Source organism: Catharus ustulatus, chromosome 18, assembly GCF_009819885.2.
Source record: "Catharus ustulatus isolate bCatUst1 chromosome 18, bCatUst1.pri.v2, whole genome shotgun sequence".
In the NCBI taxonomy this organism is placed as follows: Eukaryota; Metazoa; Chordata; class Aves; order Passeriformes; family Turdidae; genus Catharus; species Catharus ustulatus.
This window is the reverse complement of record NC_046238.1, coordinates 13,668,892-13,690,648: the sequence shown is the minus strand read 5'-3', so window position 1 is coordinate 13,690,648 and position 21,757 is coordinate 13,668,892. Positions and strand designations below refer to the sequence as shown.

The 21,757-nt window shown below is 56.4% G+C and overlaps 1 protein-coding gene and 1 long non-coding RNA gene across 5 annotated transcripts; one reads left to right on the top strand and one right to left on the bottom strand.

The window, feature by feature from the left end:
* Positions 1–327: 327 nt before the first annotated feature.
* Positions 328–12,389, bottom strand: LOC117004743 (proline dehydrogenase 1, mitochondrial-like). 2 transcript variants are annotated; one of them, XM_033075803.1, is made up of 14 exons: positions 12,220–12,389; positions 11,478–11,665; positions 5,679–5,713; positions 5,223–5,372; positions 5,028–5,092; positions 4,563–4,679; positions 4,335–4,414; positions 3,992–4,073; positions 3,598–3,690; positions 3,358–3,504; positions 3,035–3,210; positions 2,856–2,954; positions 2,370–2,458; positions 328–1,264 (listed from the first exon to the last, which is right to left on the bottom strand). In XM_033075803.1, the coding sequence occupies exons 2-14, from the start codon at positions 11,612–11,614 to the stop codon at positions 1,083–1,085; spliced, it is 1,452 nt and encodes a 483-aa protein (XP_032931694.1). In that variant the 5' UTR covers positions 11,615–11,665; positions 12,220–12,389; the 3' UTR covers positions 328–1,082. The 2 variants fall into 2 exon arrangements, with proteins under 2 accessions (XP_032931694.1, XP_032931693.1); XM_033075802.2 differs by lacking the exons at positions 11,478–11,665; positions 12,220–12,389 and having other exon boundaries at positions 5,679–11,349.
* A 201-nt stretch (positions 12,390–12,590) lies between these two features.
* LOC117004836 lies at positions 12,591–20,588 on the top strand. 3 transcript variants are annotated; one of them, XR_004419696.1, is made up of 2 exons: positions 12,591–13,882; positions 16,870–20,588. It is a non-coding gene; the product is annotated as an uncharacterized LOC117004836 (long non-coding RNA). The 3 variants fall into 3 exon arrangements; XR_004419697.1 differs by having other exon boundaries at positions 12,591–14,933; positions 16,985–20,588; XR_004419695.1 differs by having other exon boundaries at positions 12,591–14,933.
* The last annotated feature ends 1,169 nt before the right edge of the window (positions 20,589–21,757 follow it).

Below are 21,757 nucleotides of genomic sequence, written 5' to 3'. Positions count from 1 at the left end.
GTGGTCTTGCAAAGCCTAGGAAAAAGTGCCCTTAATTTGAGGCATGAAGGCCTGAAGGGTGCATGTCCCCCAAAAGCATGTCAGAGGATGGGGAGAGGCTCTTCCATGTTGCCACCTCCTCCTCTGCAGGTAGGGGGATGCCCCAGGGCTCCCAGCTCCCCCCAAACCCATCACAGGAAGCTCCACAGCTCCAGTCCCTGTCCCAGGAAATTTGGCCTCACTCGTTTCCCCAAGCTCTGGCTCAGGCCAAAGCGTGCAGCACTAACCCCCCTTTGAGACCATGGCAGTGCCTGGGGACGTGTGGCTGCCCAATAACAGAGAGAGAGATGACAGCAGGAACAGTTGTGATTTAATCATTTCCATTCTCTACAAATCCAGTGTATAGCAGAAAGGAGCTGTTGTCCAGCTCCTGGTGCTCCCACTGCCCCTGGTCCATCATTAGAACGAAGGACAGTGGGGAGGAATGGTACAGGGATGGGGCCAGCCCACTCCCCTCACCCCTCCTGCTCCATAGGACGTGTGCCTGAGGATGGACAACCCCAGGCACCTAATCCCAGTGGGATGGGGGAGAGCCTGGACCTGCCCAGCTCTGGTCAGTACAAAGCCAGTGAGTGGGCAGGTAGCTGTCTGGGACAGGCAACGGGGGCTGATCCTGCCCCTTCAAAAGTCTGATGGAGGCAAAGCTCCAGCCCTGGCAGAGGCTGGAGAAGCTTCTGGTTGAGGCCAGCTTGTTCCCAAGTCATTCAGCCTACCTGAACCCGAGCCCATGGGCACAAGGCAAGTGGATAAATCACTCTGTGCAATCCTGCCAGGGAAAAAAATGCCGGGACAGTGTTCATCAAGGCACAGAGTGGGCTGGCAGGAGGCAGCTCGAGAGGCCATGGAATGGCAGAGGGACATCCCTGGGTAATGTCAGCTGGGGCAATCCCAGAGGCTACCGGAAGGTGTGAGTGGTTCAACAGCAGTAAGGACACTTCTCTCCCTGGGCAAAGAGGGCTGGGGGAGCTGCAGCAGAACTGGGATGGGGAATGGTGACAGTGGTTCAGGGTGAAGGTACAGGAGCCCCTGGGCTGGGGCTAGGTTCAGTGGCTGAAGAGGTTTCCTGTGAGGAGACGCCTCTTGACCTCTTTCCAGAGCAGGTCCCGCTCGCGGTTCGCCCGCTGCATGAAGCCCCTGTTCTCCTGGGCCCGGCGGGACAGGTAAGGCAGTACCTCGTTCACCGGCCCATAGGGCACATACTTGTACACGGAGAAGCCAGCCTGGCCTGCAGGGAGAGAGGCTGCAGGTCAGGAAGGTGCCAAGAGTGAAAAAAAAATGTGCGAAAAGGAAAAAGAAAGTTAAAAAGGAGGAAAAAAGTGAAAAAACATGTAAAGGGAAAATAGGAGGAAGATACATGAAAAGAGGAAAAAGGGGGCAAAGGGGAAAAGAGAGGGGAAGGAGGAGGAAGGGACAGGAAGGAGGAGGAAGGGACAGGAAGGGGGAGAAGAAAGGGGCAAAAAGGGCAAAGAAGAAGGGGTAACGATAAAAGAGGTAACAAAAAAAAAAACAGGGGGAAAAAAAAACAAGGGTGAAAATTGAAAAAGAAGTGGGAAGAAAAAAAAGCCACCTGCCCTTCCCTGTGGCTGGGCACTGGGAGGGGGATCCCGGCAGCGGCAGAGCCTGGTGAGAGGAGCAGCAGTGCATCCTCTCCTGGCTCAGCACCGGGAGCTTGGGAAAGCGCTAGAGGGAGCATGCTGAGGTCACCAGGAGCCCTGGGAATGTCGGCAGCCGGGGCTGGGCCAGCTCAAGGAGTGTTCAACCAGAAACATCAAGTTAACACATATTTCCAGCATGACCGGAGGAGGCTGCAGATGGGCAGCCAAGCCCTGCTTCCAAGAGAACTCAGGACAGAGCAGCGTCTGCACTGGACAACTGCCCAGTCTGCCTCCTGCTGCTCTGCTGGCCTTGGGACTCTGTTTTGGACACTGGTGTGGGCAGGGGGATCAGTCCCTGACCTAGGCAGGGTACCTGGACCCTTGTGTGTCCTTCTGTCCAGGCTCCTAGCAGTGCTGCTCCGCTGCCCGGGCTTGTGGCCAAGGTCACACAAGAGGTTGGTGCCATCCTGTCAGCAGAGAGCCCAGGACTCGACATTCACCTCCCATGGAGCCCAGGGACACCCCTTGGCTGAGGAGGTACAGGAGAGGGCTTCTATCTGCTGGGACCAGTCTCTGCCCCACCCTGGGATACCCCAATCTCTGTTCAGGCTCCAAAGTGGAAATGTCCCTGCCCAGCCACCACAGACTCATGAAACTCCAGGAGAGGGATGTGACTTTTCACTTATATCCTCATCCTTCCGTCCTTCCTTCCTTCCTTCCACTCCCATCACTCACCCAGGGGGAAGGTGATCTGATCACACATGCCCAGCAGCTGCCCGAAGCACACTTTCTTGTCTGAGGGATGGATCCCCAACTCCATCATCCTGCAAAACAAGCCTCAGCACAGGGGGAGAGCGGACACAGCAGAGCTCACCAGAGCAGTGTGCCCCACCAGAGGATTGAGGATCATCCCCAAATAGGACAGCATGGCACTGACCACATCCCAGATGGATGCTGAGATGTAGAGCTTGAGGGATTTGTTTTTACAACAGCCTCTGGGTTGGTGATGGGACCGGTTCTGCAGCCAATGGGGCCATCATGTTGTACCTCAGCTCCAAGCCCCATCTAAAGCCCTGAGCACCAGGTGGGAGCCAGGATTCCCCCAGGTGAGCTCAGGGAGAACCTGACAAACCACAGAACATCTCCCTGCATCTGTGCTGGGCCCCCACATTGCTCAAGTCCCTTGTTCTTGCCTCATCACGCTGCTTGCCCAGCACCCACCTGCGCAGGGTAAACTTCACCGTTTCCTCATTGTGAGATGCCACCATCACGCAGGCTTTCCGGCTATGCTTGATCTCCTCCAGGACATAGTCCAGGCACCTGTAAGCCAAGATGGGTCTCTGGTGAGGCCTCTTTCCACTGGGGCAACAGGCAGCAGTGTGGCTGAGACTGTCCCCTACCTGTGGTACATCTCGTTGGTCTTCTCATAGGTGGGGTTGATGGGATCCTCATAGCCCATCTGAGCTGCCCTCTCCCTCTCCTGCTCCATGTAGGCGCCACGCACCAGCTTGGTGCCAAAGAGCCAGCCCTCCCGGCGCGACAGCTCCATGTCCCGTGTCACATTGTTGTAAGCTTCCTGTGACCAAGTGGAAGAGATGGCACAAGGTCATTGCTCCAGTGCCGCCCCTGACTGCCTCAGCATCTGTGCCATAGCACTGCCATGGCTTCAGGAGATGAGGTCTCTATCCATCCCCACCAGTGCAGTGGGACATGTCGGCCTCACCTTCAGGTAGCACTGGTAAGTGCTGTAGATGATGGGCCGGCTCTTGTTGAAGCGGCGCTGCATCTCCACAGTGAGGTGGCTGATGGCTGGCTGGAAGTAGCTCTGCTCCGCATCTACCATCAGCCTCACGCCCTTCTCCATGGCTCTCTGAGGGGTGAATGACACTCAGGTTGTTTTCATGGGAGCTGCCTGCTCCATGTGTCCCCCTCTGTGGCTTCCCCTGCCCCAAGGTCCCCTCACTTTTGCAAGGACATCCATGCGTTGCAGCACCCTCTTCATCTGCAGCTCCTCCTCCTTGCTGAAGCGTGACAGCAGAGGCTCCAGCTGCCCAGTCTGAAACAAGAACAGCTTTGTGGCACTCTGCCTGCAGCCAGCTCTGCCCATGGGGGACACAAACACCTCTGGAGGGAACCCATCCCCAGGACTGCTGCTCCATCCCAGTCCCCCAGCCCCCACCAGCCAGCACGGTGTGGCAGGGTGCCCACCCTGCCAGCCCTGGTAGTTGCACACTGTGGTCACAGCATGGCTGAGCTTTGCAGCCACCAGCACCCACTGGAAAGAGCATGAGACCCTTGCCCTGCTCCCACAAACACTCTGTGGGACCACTCTGAGGGTAGCAAAGGTGGGTACCCACCTTCCTGTTGGGGATGAGCAAAGGCCTGGAGAGCTTGGTGCGGCTGTCGAACAGGCTGTTCCAGTCCAGCAGATCCACAGTGCTGGGAGCAGAGAGCCAGGTCCTTGCTGGTGTCTTGCAAAGGCAGGGGGCTCTCTATCAGCTCCCAAACCCCACCAGCAGGAAGGACACATGACATGTGCCACCCTGTCCTGTCACCTCCACCCAAACTTCCCCTATGTTCCATTTCTGTGCTGACCCAGAGCTGGCCTTTGGAGACCTTGCCTTGCTGCTGTCCCAGGGACATGGACAAAGTCCTCCAGTGTCCCTGCCCTGCAGCACTCCCAGCTCCCAGACAACTTACCTGATTGTGCCCAGTTTATTGCCTATGAACCACTGCTGGCTCTCTGCCTTGCTCGCGATACCGAAGCTGGCCAGTGCCTCCTGCCACCAAAAGAAGTGTTGGGCCACAGGGGTCTGTCTGCTTGAGGTGTCACAGCTCAGGGCTGCTCTGGCACTTCTGTGTCCATGGCTACCTCCAGCAGTGCATCCCTGCAGCACAGCCTCTTCCCACAGGCATCACCTGCCTCACCTGCAGCTTCTCCAGCTCCAGCTTTATGTCCAGCACTGCCCGCCCGGCCTGGTCCTGCTCTGCAGCCATTTGGTGGAAGAGCCTTTGCCACTTCACCAGCACCTCTGAGAACTGCACCTGTGGAGACAGGGCTCCAGGTGGGACACCCAGGCTGGAGCCTCCTGTCCTTCCAGGCTTTGCAAGATCACACCCAGCCCAAGGTAGATGCTGACCCCAGAGCAGGGTACCTCGGCCAAGCCAAGCAGTACAGACCCCACACGTCCCCCTTCATGCTGGGACCTTTAAACTTCTAAGCTCTTTGTGTCTTCCTAAAAGTTGAGGTAGGGTCTCCAGGGGTCTTGGGCTCACAGGGGACAGGCTGTTGGTGCACACTTCTCACTGCCATTACTAGAGATGCCACCTGGCACCTGCCCCAGCAGAAGCATCATCTGACCCACCACACTGTGTCACAGCTCTGGCACTCACCAGGAACTGGGGTCTGGCCAGTGCTGTCAGCTTGATGGCAGCGAAGCCGTCATCTGAACTGCCACCTGGATGGAGCCACAAGGACAGAGTCAACCTAACCATCAGCCCTTGGGCAGGAGAGACAGTGGTGGTGGGACTGAGAGATCCTGCAATCCCCAGAACAGTGGAGCTGTCCAGAACACATGGAGCACTCACTTAAGGCATCAATACAGTGGAGAAAAGTCTCCATGTGTTGGTCACACTTGGCCTCATCAGCGTAGAAATAGGTGTGGGCACCAGCGACTCCACCATGGTGATCCCCAAAACCCTGATGGGCTCGGTATCGCTTCTCCCTTTTTTCTGCTCCTGGGGTAGAAGAGGATGGAGATGAGTCATGCCCCAGCAAGCTCCTACTGCCTCCCCAGGAGCTTCCAGTGTGGGTGAAGGGGAGAGAGGCTCTGGCTTGGACCTCAGAAGAGCCCCCAGCACTGACATGGGCTCTGCTTGCTTTGTGCCCAAGCAGAGGCTGACTCTTTGCTGAGGGGCAAGACTTGGCCAGGAACCATGTTGTTCTTCATCCAGCTCATTTTTTGAGGCTGTGGTACCTGCGTCCTTCCCCCACAACACCAGGCCTGCAGTGCCTGGACCTCCAGGCTATCTCCTGTCACTCACCTCCCATCTCCTTCTCGGCTGCAGAGGTGTGGGAGCTAAGAAGAAAAACAGGAAAGATAAGGGCCAGGTCAGCAACCCCCTGCAACCCTATGCTGATGGACAGGGCAGCTCTGAGGCTCCTGTGATGCCATCCTGGTGCTATTCCCTGCTGTTCCCTTGCCATCCCATTGCTGATGGGATCTAGCTGGCAGTTCAGATGCCTGAAACCCACCTGTGGAAGGGAACAGGGCTTCACCATCCATCCAAGGTAGACCTGGGAACCCTGAGGCAGCACAGTGAGAATGCTTCATCCCAGGGTTCAGAGTTGCTCTCCAAAAGCCCACTCCATGGCAAGGACAAAGTCAGTCTGATGGGGCTGGCATGCTCCATCTCCATCCTGCTCATGATCCTTGCTGTGGTGACATCAAGCCTCAACCCACTGCCTCCTAACCTTAATGGCACCAGCAGCCAGACCGCAAAGCACAGAGCTCCTCCAGACCCTGAGCACATCAAGCCAAGGGTGCCCTGCTGCCCCACACTCCTCTGTGGCGTGGCTTCAGCCAACAACTCACAAACAATGTCTTGTTTTCAACTCCAGCTGATCTCCGGTGTCATTTTCAGCCCAAACTCTCTGCCAAGGAGATAACAGGGCTCTGACAGCCTGGGGGTGCTGGCCAAGTAACAAGATCTTTCCTGAGCTTGAGTAGCTAAGCCTTCTTACTGACACCCTAAAGCCAGCTGCAGACCCAGGGCCAGCCCCTGGAGAGCAGCCTGGGTGGCAGCAGAGCCATCTCCTCCAGGAGGTTTCTGTCTTGGCATCCCCATCCCCAAACTGGCTGTGCCCAATGGGGAAGAAGCACACTGCGAGGGAAGCAGCAAAACCATCCATCTGGAGCCAGCAGGCCTGGAGAAGACAGCAGAGAGGCACATGGCATGGTCCCAGGACATGTTCTCCCATATAGAAACCCTGTGACAGGAATTAGGGGCTGCTGGAAGCATGAACAACTGGAAACGAGGCATTCTCTCTGGCCCCCTGGAACCAGGAACAGTCCCACATCACTCCAAGTGCCATGAAGCCTGGTGTGAGCCAGGGGAGGAGCAGCTGGAGCTCATGGGAAGCAGCAAGCACCATATCAGGTCTGCTCCCTGACTTTACTCACCTGAGGACTGGGAAAGCAGCTTTCCATCCCTAAGTACAGAAAGAGGGTGGAAGAAAGGGAGGAGGAGAGATCATACTCTCAGAAATGGGATTTATCAGCAAAGCCCTTGCTAGGTGGAAGCTCCCTTTGAAACAGTTGGCATGGCATAGGGGACAGCTTCAGCTGAATACTGCTGTGACATGAAGGCACACAGAGACATGGGTCCTTTTTGCAAGGGACAGCTCTGAGCCCAAGGCACATCATCCAAGGTACCAGGGATTAGTGGCTGGAGTGAAGGTATACAGCTCAAATAGCAAACAGCACCCTTGGAGTTAGAGTATTAGAGTGTTTTACATTCCTGAAGACAAACACACCCTTCCCAGCAGCATTTCTGCTGCATGACTGCACCAGCTGTTCCTTCATACTCTAGGGGGGCATTCAAAGCAGTGCCATGGTGCTCACTTTGTTCTTATGCATCAAGTAAAACAAAGAAACCTCCTTCCAGCTGAAAAAATACCTTCATCCTGGACATCAGCTGCTCGCTTCGCAATATTGATCTTGGCCAGTAAAGCCATTCCCTCACCCACCAAGTGCCACTGAACTCGGATTATACCTGACCATCCCTTCTGCAAACCACAAGTCTCCCAGAGCAGGTCCCATCTCCAGGTGCTGTCCAGACGCTGCTGGCAGGCTATATCCAGACAGGAACAACCTCAAGGCTGAGCTTAGGGCCTGGGAGCTCACATTTGCCTAAAGTAGGTTATGAGGACTTGCTGGATGGCTGAGAAGGATAATCCAGCTGACACAGCAGATGGGGCTTTTGGGAAGTTTTGGATCAGAATAAGTAAACCAGTTCAGGAGCAGCACAAAGGTCCCACTGTCAGAAATAATTTCTTTGGCCCTGGAGGTTACCCGGAGGGTGCCAGCAGCACAGCATGTTTGCTTCGCTCAGCAGCAAGTGGGTCTGGCAAAGGATATGAGGGATCAGGGAGAAGCTGTCCTTGAATTATTACATCCAAGGAAAAGACTCGTGGTTACATGAAGTCCATTTTGGAGGTATGGGTGGTACTTAAAATTCCACAGGTAGGAATAAAACAAAGCTCTTGGCAGAATAGACCTTCAACCTGCTCCATGTGGGCGTTGTCAGTGCACACCAGCCCAGGACCACCACAGGACGGCCTTGGAGAGCTTCAAGCTAAACAGAAGCTACCCCATGATCGCAGGCACATGCTAACAGAGCACAGGTGGCAGCAGCACCTGGAACAGAACAAGGGGAGGTGGCAGCTCTGGGAGCAGCATTGGCCAGGCTGGAGACAGTGATCCCACACTGGGACAGGTGTTAGATATGCACACAAGCAATTTCTAGAGGAAGCCAAGTACATGCTCCACACAGCAGAGCCTGAAGAGCATCTTACAGTGCTAGGGGCAGGATGGTCCCTCCCCTGTGTCAGCACAACCCTAACCCATCTGCAGTCTTGGGATACCTGTGGGCCAGCAATGGCCCCAAGGCTGCCAGGAGGCTACAACCACTTCCACTATGGGGGGGCTCGCTGTTTCACTCCACAGGTACCAGAAACCCCTACCCAGTGCAGCCTCTCCACCCCCCACCCAGAACTGCAGCCACGCTGAACCCCCGTTGAACCCCCTTTGCTGCCTGCAGGACACTTATTTTCCAGCTGTGTCACCATGACCTGGCAGCAGTCTTCAGCACGTGGCTGAGGCCTCCTAGGACAAGCTGGCAGAGCCCTGGATTCCAGACTGAGCAGGGCAGGCAGGGGCCTGCAGCAGGCAGGATAAGCTGTTTCTTGCCCACTTTGCATTGTTGTTCCCAGCCGGAAAGGCTGTGGGAGAGGTGCCATAGCCCATTGCTGGAGTGGAAAGGGCATTTCCCTGTCATTATGTCGGGCTTGCTCCAGAAGAACAACAGAAGACAGCATCAAGAGGCCAAAATACCCACTGGCTGCTGTGGTTTGTAACTCTGCTTCCTGGCTGGCAGCAGCACAATCCCAAAGCATTCACCAAAGGGAGGACACAGCACCGGAGTCCAGCAGTCATGAACTCAGGTCTGCCTACCTCTCTCAATCACACACAGCCCAACTCAGCACCAGCCCTGGCAGAAGAACTGAGAATTTGGGATTGTAACCCAAACAGAGCCAGGGAGAACCCAGAGTGATGGTTGGCAAGGGACACCATTCAATATAACCCTTCCAATGCCACCCTGGACTTGGTACCTGTCCATAGAATTACAGGACATCCTGAGGTGGAAGGGACAAATGAGGACATCAAGTTCCACTCCTAGCCCTGCAGAGGACAACAATCCTACCCTATGCTGATTGTCCAAACAATCCTTTTGCTCTGGCAGTCTTGGGACCATGACCACCTCCTGGAGAGCTTTTTAAGTGCCCCACCATCCTCTAGGTGAAGACCCCTTTCCTGATATCCAGGCAAATCCCACTGGGGCTTGGGCAGAGATGCATTGAGAACTCTCTTGGATGTGAATGGCCCACATGGCACAGGCAAAACTCACCTAGCCAGGCACCACATGTGCAAACCCCAAATCTGCAGCAGGGGAGGAGCAGTACAGTCCAGCCAACACACAAACCACTGCCACCCATCAGCAGGGGGCATACAGGTGCAGGCAGAGCCTGTCTGAAAGTCTTCTATGGTCACCCACAGCCATAGGTCCAGGCATAGCCAGGCGTGGAGGGCAGCAGTGCCAGCCTGGCAGCACCTGTCCTGCTGACTCAGCCCCACAGGAATGCTGAACTCTACCCGGAGCATGGCTGCATGTCCAGGGGAGAAACACGTGGTCACACACCTTCAAACCAGCTACCCTCCTGCCAGGAAGCAGCAGGGTGTTTTGAAGCTTTTCTAGAAAACCCTCAAAGTTTGTGGCCCATTCTGGGATGGTGCAGCCCTGCCTCCCCCCGCCCAGCTCCCGTGCCCATGCTGCTCTCACCAGTGCCTGCTCCCATCACAGCCACACAGACCCTTCACTCCCAGGGAAGTGTGGCAGCAGCAGCAGCAGCGAGGGGCAGTGGCCCCTGCCATGGCACATGGGGGTCCCCGATAAGCAGTGCCCGGGTGTGGACCAGAGATAAGGCTCCTGTCAGCAGCACCTGCATTACCACCCTGTCTCATATCCTGCTCGCAAACCACCCTAAAAAGCCGTTCCCGCTGTGTTTTTAACACCATGTGACAAGCGTATGACAGTCGGACGGGGTCCCCAGCTGCCAACAGGGACTGCCCTGTGCCGCTTTGCCCGGGGGACGGCGCAGTGTCCTCCGGAAGGGCCACCCTTGTCGCAGGGAGGGGGGACACCGCCCACCCCCGTGATCGTGGCGTGCCGGCCAGCAGCCCATCGATCTGTAGAGCGCAGCGGACCGGAACTGCAGGCTGAATAATGGAAAGTTACCGGCAGCTTTGGGTTAGTGCCAGCTCTTGGCAGAGTGCGAGAGACAGTGAAGGCTGCCCGGGACTGGGGGGCAGTGCGGGAAGCGGGGCACGGCCCCAGCTTGAGAGAGATGGAAATGGTGGAGGGTGGAACTCATGGAATTGTTAAGATTGGAAAAGAGTTCCAAGATCATTGAGTCCACCAAAATGTGTGAGGCGGCATGCTAGTGTTTGTATGGTGGGGGATAGAGGGGGCAGGAATGGGGGGCAGCATCCCAGTGGGAGGGGGGAAGGGGGACTTCAGGCAGGACAGCAACGCTGTCTGTCTGTGCAGAGGGTCATGGGGGGGACACAGCGCCCCAGGGGGTTAGGGAAAATGGGACGTGGCTGGCACAACTCAGAGGGAAGATGGAATGGGTGGGGTCAGCGTCCCATAGGAGAGGGAGAACAGAGGTGGAAACCCCCTCAGGGTGTGCAGAACGGTTCGGGGTGTACAGCACCGCCGGGGACGGGTTACGCTCTGGTGTGTGCAAGGGAATAGATGGGGACAGAGGGGGTGCAGCAGACAGGGGGTAGCAGCCGGTATGTGCAGAGGGGCGGGGTGAGCGATACAGCACAGTGCGAGCCCCACACCCGTGTGCAGGACACGGCCACCGCCGTGTGCGGGTCACAGATCCCGCTGTGCGCGGAGCACTGCCAGCCGCATAGGTGGAGCACTGCCATCTCCGTGTTCTGGGCACTGTCATCCCCGTGTGCAGAGCACTGCCACCCCACTGCTACCCCCGTGTTCGGGGCACTGCCGTCCCACTGCCATCCCCGTTATTCGGGGCACTGCCGTCCCACTGCCATCCCCGTTGTTCGGGGCACTGCCAACTTCGTGTTCTGGGCACTGCCACCCCACTGCCACCCCCGTGTTCTGGGCACTGCCAACCTCGTGTTCTGGGCACTGCCGTCCCACTGCCACCCCCGTGTTCTGGGCACTGCCACTCCCGTGTTCTGGGCACTGCCAACCTCGTGTTCTGGGCACTGCCGTCCCACTGCCACCCCCGTGTTCTGGGCACTGCCATCCCACTGCCACCCCCGTGTTCTGGGCACTGCCGTCCCACTGCCACCCCCGTGTTCTGGGCACTGCCATCCTCGGGTGCGGACCATGGGCGGTGGCGGGGGGGCGGAGGGGTGGGGCAGTGACGTAAGGCCCTGCAGCCAATGGGAGCGGGGGGCTGGGCGGACGCAGCCAATGGCAGCGCGGCCAGGGGCTGCCCCCTCCCCGCCCCAGCCCCGCACTCACCGCCCGTCGCCCAGATCCTCCTCCACGCTGTAATCCAGCACGGCGCCCACGCCGAAGGCCTGGTTCCGCCGGAGCAGCGGCTTGATGGCCTCCTGGTCCTCCCCGGCCACGAACTGCCCGTAGAACGTCATCTTCATCAGCCGGTCGAACAGCGTCTGCCCCAGCACCCGCTGGCACAACTGCAGCAGCTGCGAGACAACGGCGGCTAAGCATCCGTCCCGCACCGGCACTCCCGGAGGAAAAGTCCCCACGACCCACGACTGGCATTCCCCAAAACGAGTACACCCCGGCCCGGGTCCAAGAACACCCCAACACGCGCACCCTCTGACTGAGAGTCCCCTCGGAAGGGGAATGACACGTCCCGGAATGGGCATCGCTAGGGTGAGAGCCCCGCCAGCCCAGGACGGGCAACCCCTCCGAGTGAGAGTACCCCTGGCACACACCAACATCCTGCAAAACAGGCATTCTCCCGAAACGAAATATCTCCCCATTTGGAGCAGTCACCCCTGGAGCGACAGAACCCCCATTCCGCACCGACACGGCCGGAAGGGGCACTCCCATCCTGGGACTCGCAGTTCCAAAATGGAACTCCCCGGAGCAAGAACCCCCTCCAGAAGGGGACCTCCCGGAGCTGGCGGCCCCTGAGAGAGAGCTCCGCCGGTCCAGAGCCGGTAACCCCCAGAACGGGGACAAGCTCCGCCGCGGAGCAGCCCCACCAAGGCGGACCCCTTCCTCCACCCACCTCCCGGTTGTGCTGCACCAGCGGCTCCACGGCGCACAGCCCCAGCACCACCAGCCCGCGCAGCAGCTCCGCGTTGCTCTTGCTGCGGAACGCCTCGCGCGGGTCCCCGAAATCCACGGCGGGCGGCAGATCCCGCTCCGCGCCCTGCGGGGGAGGGGGCGGCCCCGGCCGGGGTCCCGTGCCCGCCGCCGCCGGGGAGAACCCACGGGGAGCGGCGGAGGGCGTGGAGCGCGGGCGGCTCGGGTGAGCGCATCGGCGAACGGCGGCGCGGAGGGCCCGCGCAGCGCTCGGGAGAGCCATGAGCACGGCAGGGCCGTCGCCCGCCGCCGCCTTAAGTACGGCCCGCGCGGGACCGCCCCCGGGCTCCCGGCTCCACGGCCCCGCTCCGCCCCGCCTTTGGCCGCGCTCTGCTGCCATTGGAACTGGCCCGGCGCCTCGGCACTGCCCCGGCACCGGGAATGAGACTTGATTCTGGGATCGGCACCGGGCCCGGCAGCGGGACTGGGAATGCGACTGGCGCTGGCACGGAGACACGCACCAGCACCACCACGGGACTGGGAACAGGACCGGCACCGAGACCGGCACTGGGAGAGGACTGATTCTGGGACTGGCACCGACACGAGGTCAGGGACCAGCTGCGGGAATGGCCTCGAGACCGGCACCAGGACTCGGACTTGGACAGGGACCGGGACCAACAATGGCACCGAGATTGGCACTGGGACCGGAACTGTGATCAGGACCAGGACTGAGACCAAGACCGACCGGGATAAGTACCGAGTCGGGGATAGCAGCCAGGACTGGCAAGGTCAAGGGGCCAGCACCAGGTCTGGAGCCACCCTGCCCAGCGCACTCCATTCCCGCAGCCAGCTGCCTGGTGCCTTCCCCATTCCCATCCACTTGAAGCAACAGGTCCCGGGGGCACCTCTCTCCCGGAAGCCCCAGGAAGGGCCTGGAGGGGCAGGTGCGGCTCGAGGGAGCCCTGGATGGGGTCTGAAGGGAACTCTCTTCCTTGGCGCAGTGCCGGGAGCGGGGCAAAGAGGGCCTCATGCCTTTGGAGTAGCCCTTGGGGAAATTATGAAGGTTCCAAGGGAGCCTTGAAGTGGTCCCTGAAGGCGACCTGCGGGGAGCACCGGGGCCAACCCTGCAGGGCCAAGGGGCTACTGCTGCTCGGGGCAGCCCAGGGAGGGCCAAAAGATGTCTCAAAGGGTGCTTGTTCCCTCGTAGCCATGACTGGAGCAGACTGTGGTATGTCCAGCCTGTGAAGCTAGAAACACTTGGAGAAGGGATCTCAGACCTGCGGGACCTGTCACGGGAGAGATGTTTTAAGCCCCTGTACTTGCTCCTCCTGATGTGTGCATGAACAGTTTGGGGGTTTCAGCTGAATTCCTGTTTAGTCGGGGTCCATGGGTGCTTGAGTTGCTTGAGGCGGCAGACTTCGTCATGGGCTGGGGCTGTTGGGCTTTGCCGGCTCCACGGAGCTCCGGAGAGGGCTGGTAAGACCTCAGGATCTTCCCGGGCAGGGCGAGTGCCTGTCCTGCTCCTGGCAGGCGTTTCCTGAGCTGTTCCTCCCCGGCGCACCCAGTGCTGAGCTCCGGAGATTACCGAGCACCTCCCTGACAGCCCACGGCTAGAAACGCTCTCGAGTCTTGGCCTGGGAGATCAGGTACCTCCCTTCCTTTTCTCAGGATTGTTTCACAGTAGCATCACAGCTGCATGCTTTCTCTGTGCCCATGTCTCTTCTCTGTGCCCTCATCCCTTCTCTGTGCCTACGTCCTCTCTCAGTGATCATGTTCCTTCTTCACGCCCACCTCTCCAGCCCTGTTTCCTGTGGTTCTCGGAGGAAGACTCCGGGCTGATGCAGAGTTGTCCAAATTCAGCTCCTCAGTGACATCTTGTGCTGGGAAAGCTCAGCGCAGGCAGGAGATGGGAAAATTAGTTCCTGCAATTGTTCTTTCCTGCCCTCCCAAGCACTGACATTGCTGTAACCGGCAGTGAAACCTCGGGGATTCCCTGAGCTCATTTGTAAGGTTTGCTTTGGGAACATCTTGTCCTTCCACGGAGACAGCCGCAGTGACATTGCCTCTGACAGCTGGGTACAAAACTCTGGAAAAGCATCATCTTCCTTCAAAACATTTCCAGTGTTGACTCTTTTGTGCCATTTAATGATAATAATAATTCACCCAAAGTTCTTCACCATGATGAGACTGCATATATGAATTTTTGGGATGCAGTTCAAACCTTGTTTCTCAGCCAACTGCCACAGAAAATTCCCTTCAAAGGCTTTAATGGCACTGGTCACTCCTGGGAAACGCCTGGTCTTATCAGGGAAAGCTTCCAAGAGCTGCCTGCTGTGCCAGCAGAGCTGTAGCCCTGCTGCATCCAGCTAGGTGCAAAGCCAGGTCTGAGTTTCTGAAGAAACTTTAGTCTCATAGCCAAACTCAGAGATTAAATGTTAAAATCCACTTTTTGATGGAAATGAAACCTGATGAGATTTCTCTGAGGATGGTGGTACCTGAAGCAGAGGAAATCCCTGAGCTGGCAGCCCTGCCAGTGGCAGGGAGACCAACAAGGGGTGCTCGAGGCTGCTCTGGGGACTGTACCAAACCCTCATGGGTCACCGTAGCCTTGCAGAGCACTGACACCCCAGCTCCCAATTCCCCTTGGCTGTGACATTATGCCCTCGAGGCCACTGTCCCTGTACCCACCATGCCCAGGTAGGTGCTGCTGGCACCTGTTAGGGCCCTGTTCACAGTGGCTGCAGCTGATATGGGAAGCTCAGTCCAGCCCATGGCTGGAACACACATCCCAGACACAACCATGCTGTGATATTCCACATGGGCAACATGGCTGAGGCTGGACAACACACACCCAAGTCCTTCCTTGAGCACTCTCACCTTCACCTGCAGTGATGGGAATAAGCCTAGGAGTAGCTATTATGGATGGCTTGAGGAGCTGTAAAATGTGAAAAAAAACATTTGAGTGTGAGACAAATAGGCGAGGAGGGAATTGGCACAGGAGAAGATGCAGTTTAGAAGGAGAGGCCACGCCATGCATATTTCATGGGCCAGCCCTCACAGAGGCTTCTTTGACACCACAAACATCACAGATGGCAAGGAGTAACAGCAGCTGCTCCCAGCATCTGGGAAGGAGAACCTGTGGGATGATCACTCCTTCTGCCTCATGGTAGAAGTGAGCAAGGGCACAGGATCTGGAAGCTGCTGGCTCTGCTTCCTGACTGTGGGACCAGCCTTCCTCACCCTCCTCTTCCTCCATCCTTGTGCCAGGCTAGGGGCAAGCCTGTCCCATCCTTGGGGCTCTGTTCTCACTGTCTCACAGCTCTGTGAGCCCTCCAGCCCTGCTGCCCCAGCACTTTGTGCTTCCAACATTGCTCCTCTGAGGTTTCCTTGGAGAAGGCTGACTCAGGTCCTCCTCTGTCAGGTGTTTCTCACTGATCATATGCCTGACTGGTGCCCAGCACCTGTGCTACCGATTTATTCCCACCACAGGCTGGCATACAGGAGGGAACCCTGCACCCTCTGGAAGCAGGGGGGATTGTTCAGCTAGCATCTGGTTCTGCCATAGGTGTCCCTTGGAGCAGCAGGTGCTGGGGTGGCAGGAGCTGGGTGGGTCAGAGACTGATGTGGATCCACTGGCAAAACCCAGGAGAAGATGGGCCTGAGGATAGTGGTTCCTGAATTGCAGCCACATGTGTGTTCTCATCTTGTAGGGGGTTATTTTTTTTCACAGGAGGCTTTATCTCCCTCTGTGCAACTCTTCAGGAAGAACTCCAGATCTACTACTGGCCACTCTGAGGGGATAAACCCTTGTGGGGTGCACAGGAGCTCCCAGCCTTAGAATGGGAGTGTGTTTGGATAATGAGTTGGTACTCTCTGATCCCTTCCAAGCACCCTCTCAGGTGACACCTCAGTGTCACTCTCCTGGGGGTGGCTGACTTGTGCCACAGTATGGACCACGCTCTGGCAAAGGATGGAGGAACCAGCCTTCCCTCTCACAGCTGAGGAGCCAGGGAACTGCATCCTTCCCCTTGCAATTGGTGCTGCAGAGGCCCCAGGAGGTTCAGTTGCTCCAGCAGGATGAGGGGTGATCCTCATCCAGGTGTGGCACAGGCAGGTGAGGCTGCAGCACTTAGTGTCCTGCCTCCATGAGACCAGAGCAGGAGTCTTGGGAAGTTGCTAGTCATCTGGGGAGTCACAGGGTGGGAGCTCCAGCTTCTGGAGTGTTCCTGTGGGTTGTGGGCCCTGGAGAGCACAGCTGAGAGCTGCCACAGAGGAAAGAGATGCTGGCTGAGTGGCTCCTCTTGCAGCTGATCTCCTGGCCAGCCCAGACCTTGCTCTCCCAGCATGGCCGGGATTTTGAAAGCTGGACTGTGTTCTGATCCGTGGCATTTTCCACTTGCATCCCAATGATTTCTGGTGAATCGCTTATAGTCTAAGAAATGAATGTCCTCTTGATTCTTCCTGTGAATTTCTGGGTGGGGCTCAGCAGCCACGAGAAAATACCCAAGTGAATTCCTGTCACCATAAAGGTCGATGCTATTACAAAAAAATTGCCTCTGAAAGGAAACCTAGGAAATATCCAAGGCAGGGAAAGACACATCAGACTTACCACATCAGTGGTTTTTTTTCCCAGAGAGTCCTTCTCTTTTCCCATCCACTGGCAGAAGGGAGTCGTGAGATGTCCACAAGTGTGCTTGGAGGAAAAGGCACATCAGTGAAGACCTGAAATGATTTTGCTGTTCTTACAGCTGAGAAGGGATCATGCTGGAAGGTTTCTGTGGAAGTGGAGCCTGGGGAATGGACATGAAAAGCCTTTTATCCCAGCTGACTCCTTTGGCAGGTAAATTGTTTACAGAGCCTGAATGCCAGAGTGCCTGGAAGGGAGCCAGCTCTATTTTAGCCCTTTGTAAATGATTTAAACACCTCATGCTGGGGGAACATTCCCAGGAAAGGGGCTGCTTGGCTCTTCTTTCTGGGCGTGCCAGGGGTGCAGGAGAGGTGGAAGGCAGAAGGAACCAGCCCTGACAGGGACAGAAGGAGTGTGTGGTGGGGATGGCTGTGCCCCTCCTGTCCCCCACGAGCTGCTGCTGGGACCTGAACCAGCTGCTCCTAGTCCAGCTGGCCAGAGGCATCCTCCCAAACCCCTCCAGATGATGTTCCTAAGGAGCCCCTCTATTTTTTGCAGCCTTTGCCTGCCAGGAGCATGCCCTGGGAAGGCCAATGGAACCAAAGGTGCCAGGTGCCCTGTGGGACCCTAGCTAGGTGAGGACATGCAGCACCTGGGGGCAATCACACCTCATGGGGCTGGGGACAAGCTCCTGAGGCTGGAGCAGGGCAACTCCAACCCCCCTTACCCTTGAGGAGCTGGCTGCTCCTTATTGGTTAATGTGGTGGCTCATTTCTCTAAAAATGGGCTCTTAATTACTGAGCCTCTGGAAACAGAGTTGTCTCACAGCAAAACCTGATTGACTCAAGGGCAGCTGCAGCTCCAGTGAGGGCCTGGTGGCCACAGAGCCTGGATGGCCCCTGCCGGAGACAGCTCCTGGCCAGAGGAGGTTTCAGGCTGGTTCAGGTCAGTTCTCAGCTCACAGTTGATGGATATTTGTTTTTTCCAAGTGTCCCTTGGTTTTGCTTCTTAACTTTCTGTGTATGTAATTGCAAGCAAGTGGCACTGAGGGGCACTTGGACTTTTCCTCCAGTGGAACAAAGTGGGAGGAAAAATGTTAATTTTTCCCTAGTGCTCCTGAACTGTCTGCATTGAATGGAAAAAGCTGTTCTGGTTTCTTAATTTCTTTTGTGTCGTTTTCCCACCTTCTTCCTTTACATTGACAAATACTTTGCGGGAACCTTCAAGCTTTTCCCTTATTCTCTTGTCCTAGAGAAGGTGTGCAAGATCCCAAAAAGGTTTAAAAAAAGAAAAAAATTAGAAAATAGAATTAAAAAGGTTTATTTTCTGGGATTGTTTCAACTCTCTGAGTTTGGGTTCTTGTGTCAGGAGTGTCTTGTCGTGTTCTGGAGATGGAGAGGGGGTATTTCAGAGCCCTATGGTCCCCCACCGTCCCACAAGCACCACAACCTCTGTGCAGCTGAACATGGAGTAGTGAAGGGAATACAGAGGCATTCTGAGACAAATTAAGGAGAAAAAGGGAGGAGTGATTGCGGTTGCTGGCTGCCAGCACGGGCCTTGCCTCCCTCCCTGGCCAGCCTGAAGGCCATCTGTCACTTGACAGATCAACTGGACACCGCTCTCCATCTCCTTCTGTTCCTTTCCAGGCTCCATGTCTGCTGTGCCTTCCTCCTCCCCCATGTCCCCTATGGGCTCTGTCCTGTGATCACAGCCAGATCCTGTCCCAGACCTGGGATGGACACCATAGAGTCTGGGGATGCTCAGAGAGCCTTGAACTCTACATCCAAACCCACAGATCCTTGCTCACTGTGTGGGCTGCTGATCCTTGCTGACCTACTCATAGGCTTTTTTTCACCCTTCATGTTTTATTTATTTCAAGGCTGAATCTTTCACTCTGGTGGTTGTGTGGCTTCATTTTTCTCATTCAAAGTTTCTTCCAATTGAAGTTGTATGGGTAATTTTTTAATTCTTTGCTCAAGGAAGTACTAAAGGGAGCACCCCTCCTCAGAGGGATTCAAGCCATGGCATCCACAGAGGAGGCTCACCTTGCTAAGCCCCATTCCTGTTATCCCACAGCTGTGACAGCCATCCCAGAACAGGGGAGAACACAGGACAGAACCCCTCCAGAGCTCTGGAGAATGCTCCACCAGCACAGCCAGGGGACACTGGGTCTGGGACAGCAGTGTTGGTGGATGACACTGGAACTTGCACCTTGATTCTGTGAGAATTCAAACAATTTTTCAACATCACCACCAAATTTCTGCAGATTTTGCTGGGAACAGGAGAAGGCAACACTACCAAGTCCCTGTTCCTCAAGCTGGCAATATGACAATTTTCCACTGGAATGACAGATTTTTTTTTTTTTTGTAATGCAAGCCAAATTAATTTTCCTCTCATTAGAACTGCTGATACAGCTGGAAAAAGTGAGCTCTCTCTCTCTCCAAAGCCTCCTTTGCCAGTGAAGGGCAGCATCCCCCTGGCAGATCTCGGGGTGTTTGTCTGCCCCATCTTCTCATCCCTCTGGTTGTGGCTCTTTGCACTGGAACTTGGAAAGAAAAATACTACAGAATGGAAAATTTCAGGCCTAAAGGGCAAAGTTGGACAGAATACAGGTGGGACTTGGCAGAGAGACCCAGTTTGTTCCTTGTAGTGAAGTTTTTGCTCTGTGCTTTGGAGAGCTTCTCTGCTGCCCTGCTCCAGCCAGATCAGGCTCTGCCAGTGTAAAAGATGATGTTAACACCAGAACATGTGACTTTCTCTGCTTTTTCCTAAAAGGTTTTTTTTTTGTTTGTTTTGTTTTTTGTTTTTTGTTTTTTTTTGTTTTTGTCTCTGGAGCTATGGCTGTTTCAGAAGCAGATACTGCAGTGGTCTTACATCCTGTGGGGATGGCTGTCCCATTGTCCCATTAGCCCACCCCACTCCCAGAGGCGGACAAGAAGCTTTGGTCCTCTGGCTGCTTGCCCACAGCAGACACTGCACATCTATGGTAGCACCAGAACAACCCTGACACAGCCCTGAAAAATCGCCAGATGGAAATGAGGAACTGGGATTTTGTTGCCAACTCTGGTTACTAGAAACCAAAAGCGAAGAGCTACTCTGTATCTGTGCATTGCTGGCTGGTTCTGGGATGCGCATGAGTGCACTTTGAACAAAGGACAGCTAGGAGGCTGCTGTGACTCCATCTCCCTCCCATGAATTCTTCCACTCAGGCCTTGCCAGAGGATGCCAGCCCATCCCTGCGAGGTTTGAGGAGCTCTGCAGAAGGACCTTCATGGGCTGTGCTTAGTCCTGGGCTCCTCTGCACTGGGAAGGACCCCACAGCACTCCTTGGGGACCCCATGAGTCACTGAGAAAGTCCCCAAGTACTGAGGCCAAAGGCCTCAAAATTCACCTGTGCAGAAACAAGGTTAGATGTGAGTAATTCCAAGGATTTAAACCATCTTTATGTTACTAAAAAGATGTCTTTATGCTCTGGGTACTTTTTTGCAGCAAAGGAGAAAAGTAAAAAAAAAAAAAAGGCAATTTGAAGATGAGAGATGAACCTGCTCTGATGTAAGTTTGGAGAAGTCATCACCAAATTTGATGTGGAGTTGTTGTCCTCTCCTTCCCACCAGGGAGCACTGTGGCATCTCCTTTCCTGCAGTTTTTGGAGAGAATGGATTTGTGTTTCTTACCCAGAAACAGAAATAAAGATCCAACAACCTGCCTGTGCAGATCTCTTGTTCCCTGCTTTGCTGACTGTGTTCCTTCATCAAGAGAATGATGAGAGGCCCAGGACACACCAGGGCCTGTGCATGGTCAGGAAGGGGCTACTCATCCCTATGGAGGTGGATGTGCTTTTGTCCCAGAGCAGAGGTGTTAAAGCACCATCATGCAGATGTGATCCTTAGCAGATGCTCCTGGTCCTCCATGGATCACATCACCCACTGGAGACAGCAATGCTGCTTGAGCGTGATTTTGGGTGGAGCGCAGGGTGGTGGCAGTGGTTCCTGGCTGTGTCCTGTGCTGAGGGGACAGCCAGGAGGGTGAGCTGAGGCTGTCTGCGGGTTGGGTGTGCTGGTGGAGCTGTTGGAGAGAATTCAGGGAGAATTCAGGCTCTGAGAATTCATGGAGATGCTCCCAGGGCTGGAGCCCCTCTGCCTTGGGGCCAGGCTGGGAGAGCTGGGGATGTTCACCTGGAGATGGATCCAGGGAGAGCTCAGAGCCCCTTCCAGGGCCTAAAGGGGCTCCAGGAGAGCTGGAGAGGGACTGGGGACAAGGGATGGAGGGACAGGACACAGGGAATGGCTTTCCACTGTCAGAGGGCAGGGACATTGGGAAGGAATTGTTCCCTGGGAAGGTGGGGAGGCCCTGGCACAGGGTGCCCAGAGAAGATGCAGCTATCCCTGGATCCCTGGCAGTGTCCAAGGCCAGGCTGGACACTGGGCTTGGAGCAGCCTGGGACAGTGGCAGGTGTCCTTGCCATGGCAGGGGTGGCACTGGACGGGCTCTGCGGGTCCCTGGAGCATTCCCGGTTCCGTGAGGGGAGCGGGGAGCGCGGGGGGCCCGGGGCAGTGTCAGCTCTGGGCCGCTGGGTGGTGCTGCGGGCCCGCTGCCCGGGCCCGGGACGCCGCGGGGCCCCCGCGAGCTCCGGCTGCCATCGGGAACCGCGGCTCCGTCCTGCCGGCCCTGCCCCTTACCCTGGGCTATCTCCGGCCCCAGCCCAGCGTCTGGCCCGCTCTGGAAGCGGCCGCTCCCGTGCATTTTTCTGCCTCAGCCGCACAGGCTCCTCCAGAGTCTGTCCCACTCCCCCCTCACCCCTCCCTCAGCAGGGCTCTGGAGGCCCTCCAGTTCTCATGAAAACTATCCAGTTACCCAGCTGTTGTCTAGCTGAGGTGTTTTGGCATCTATCCTC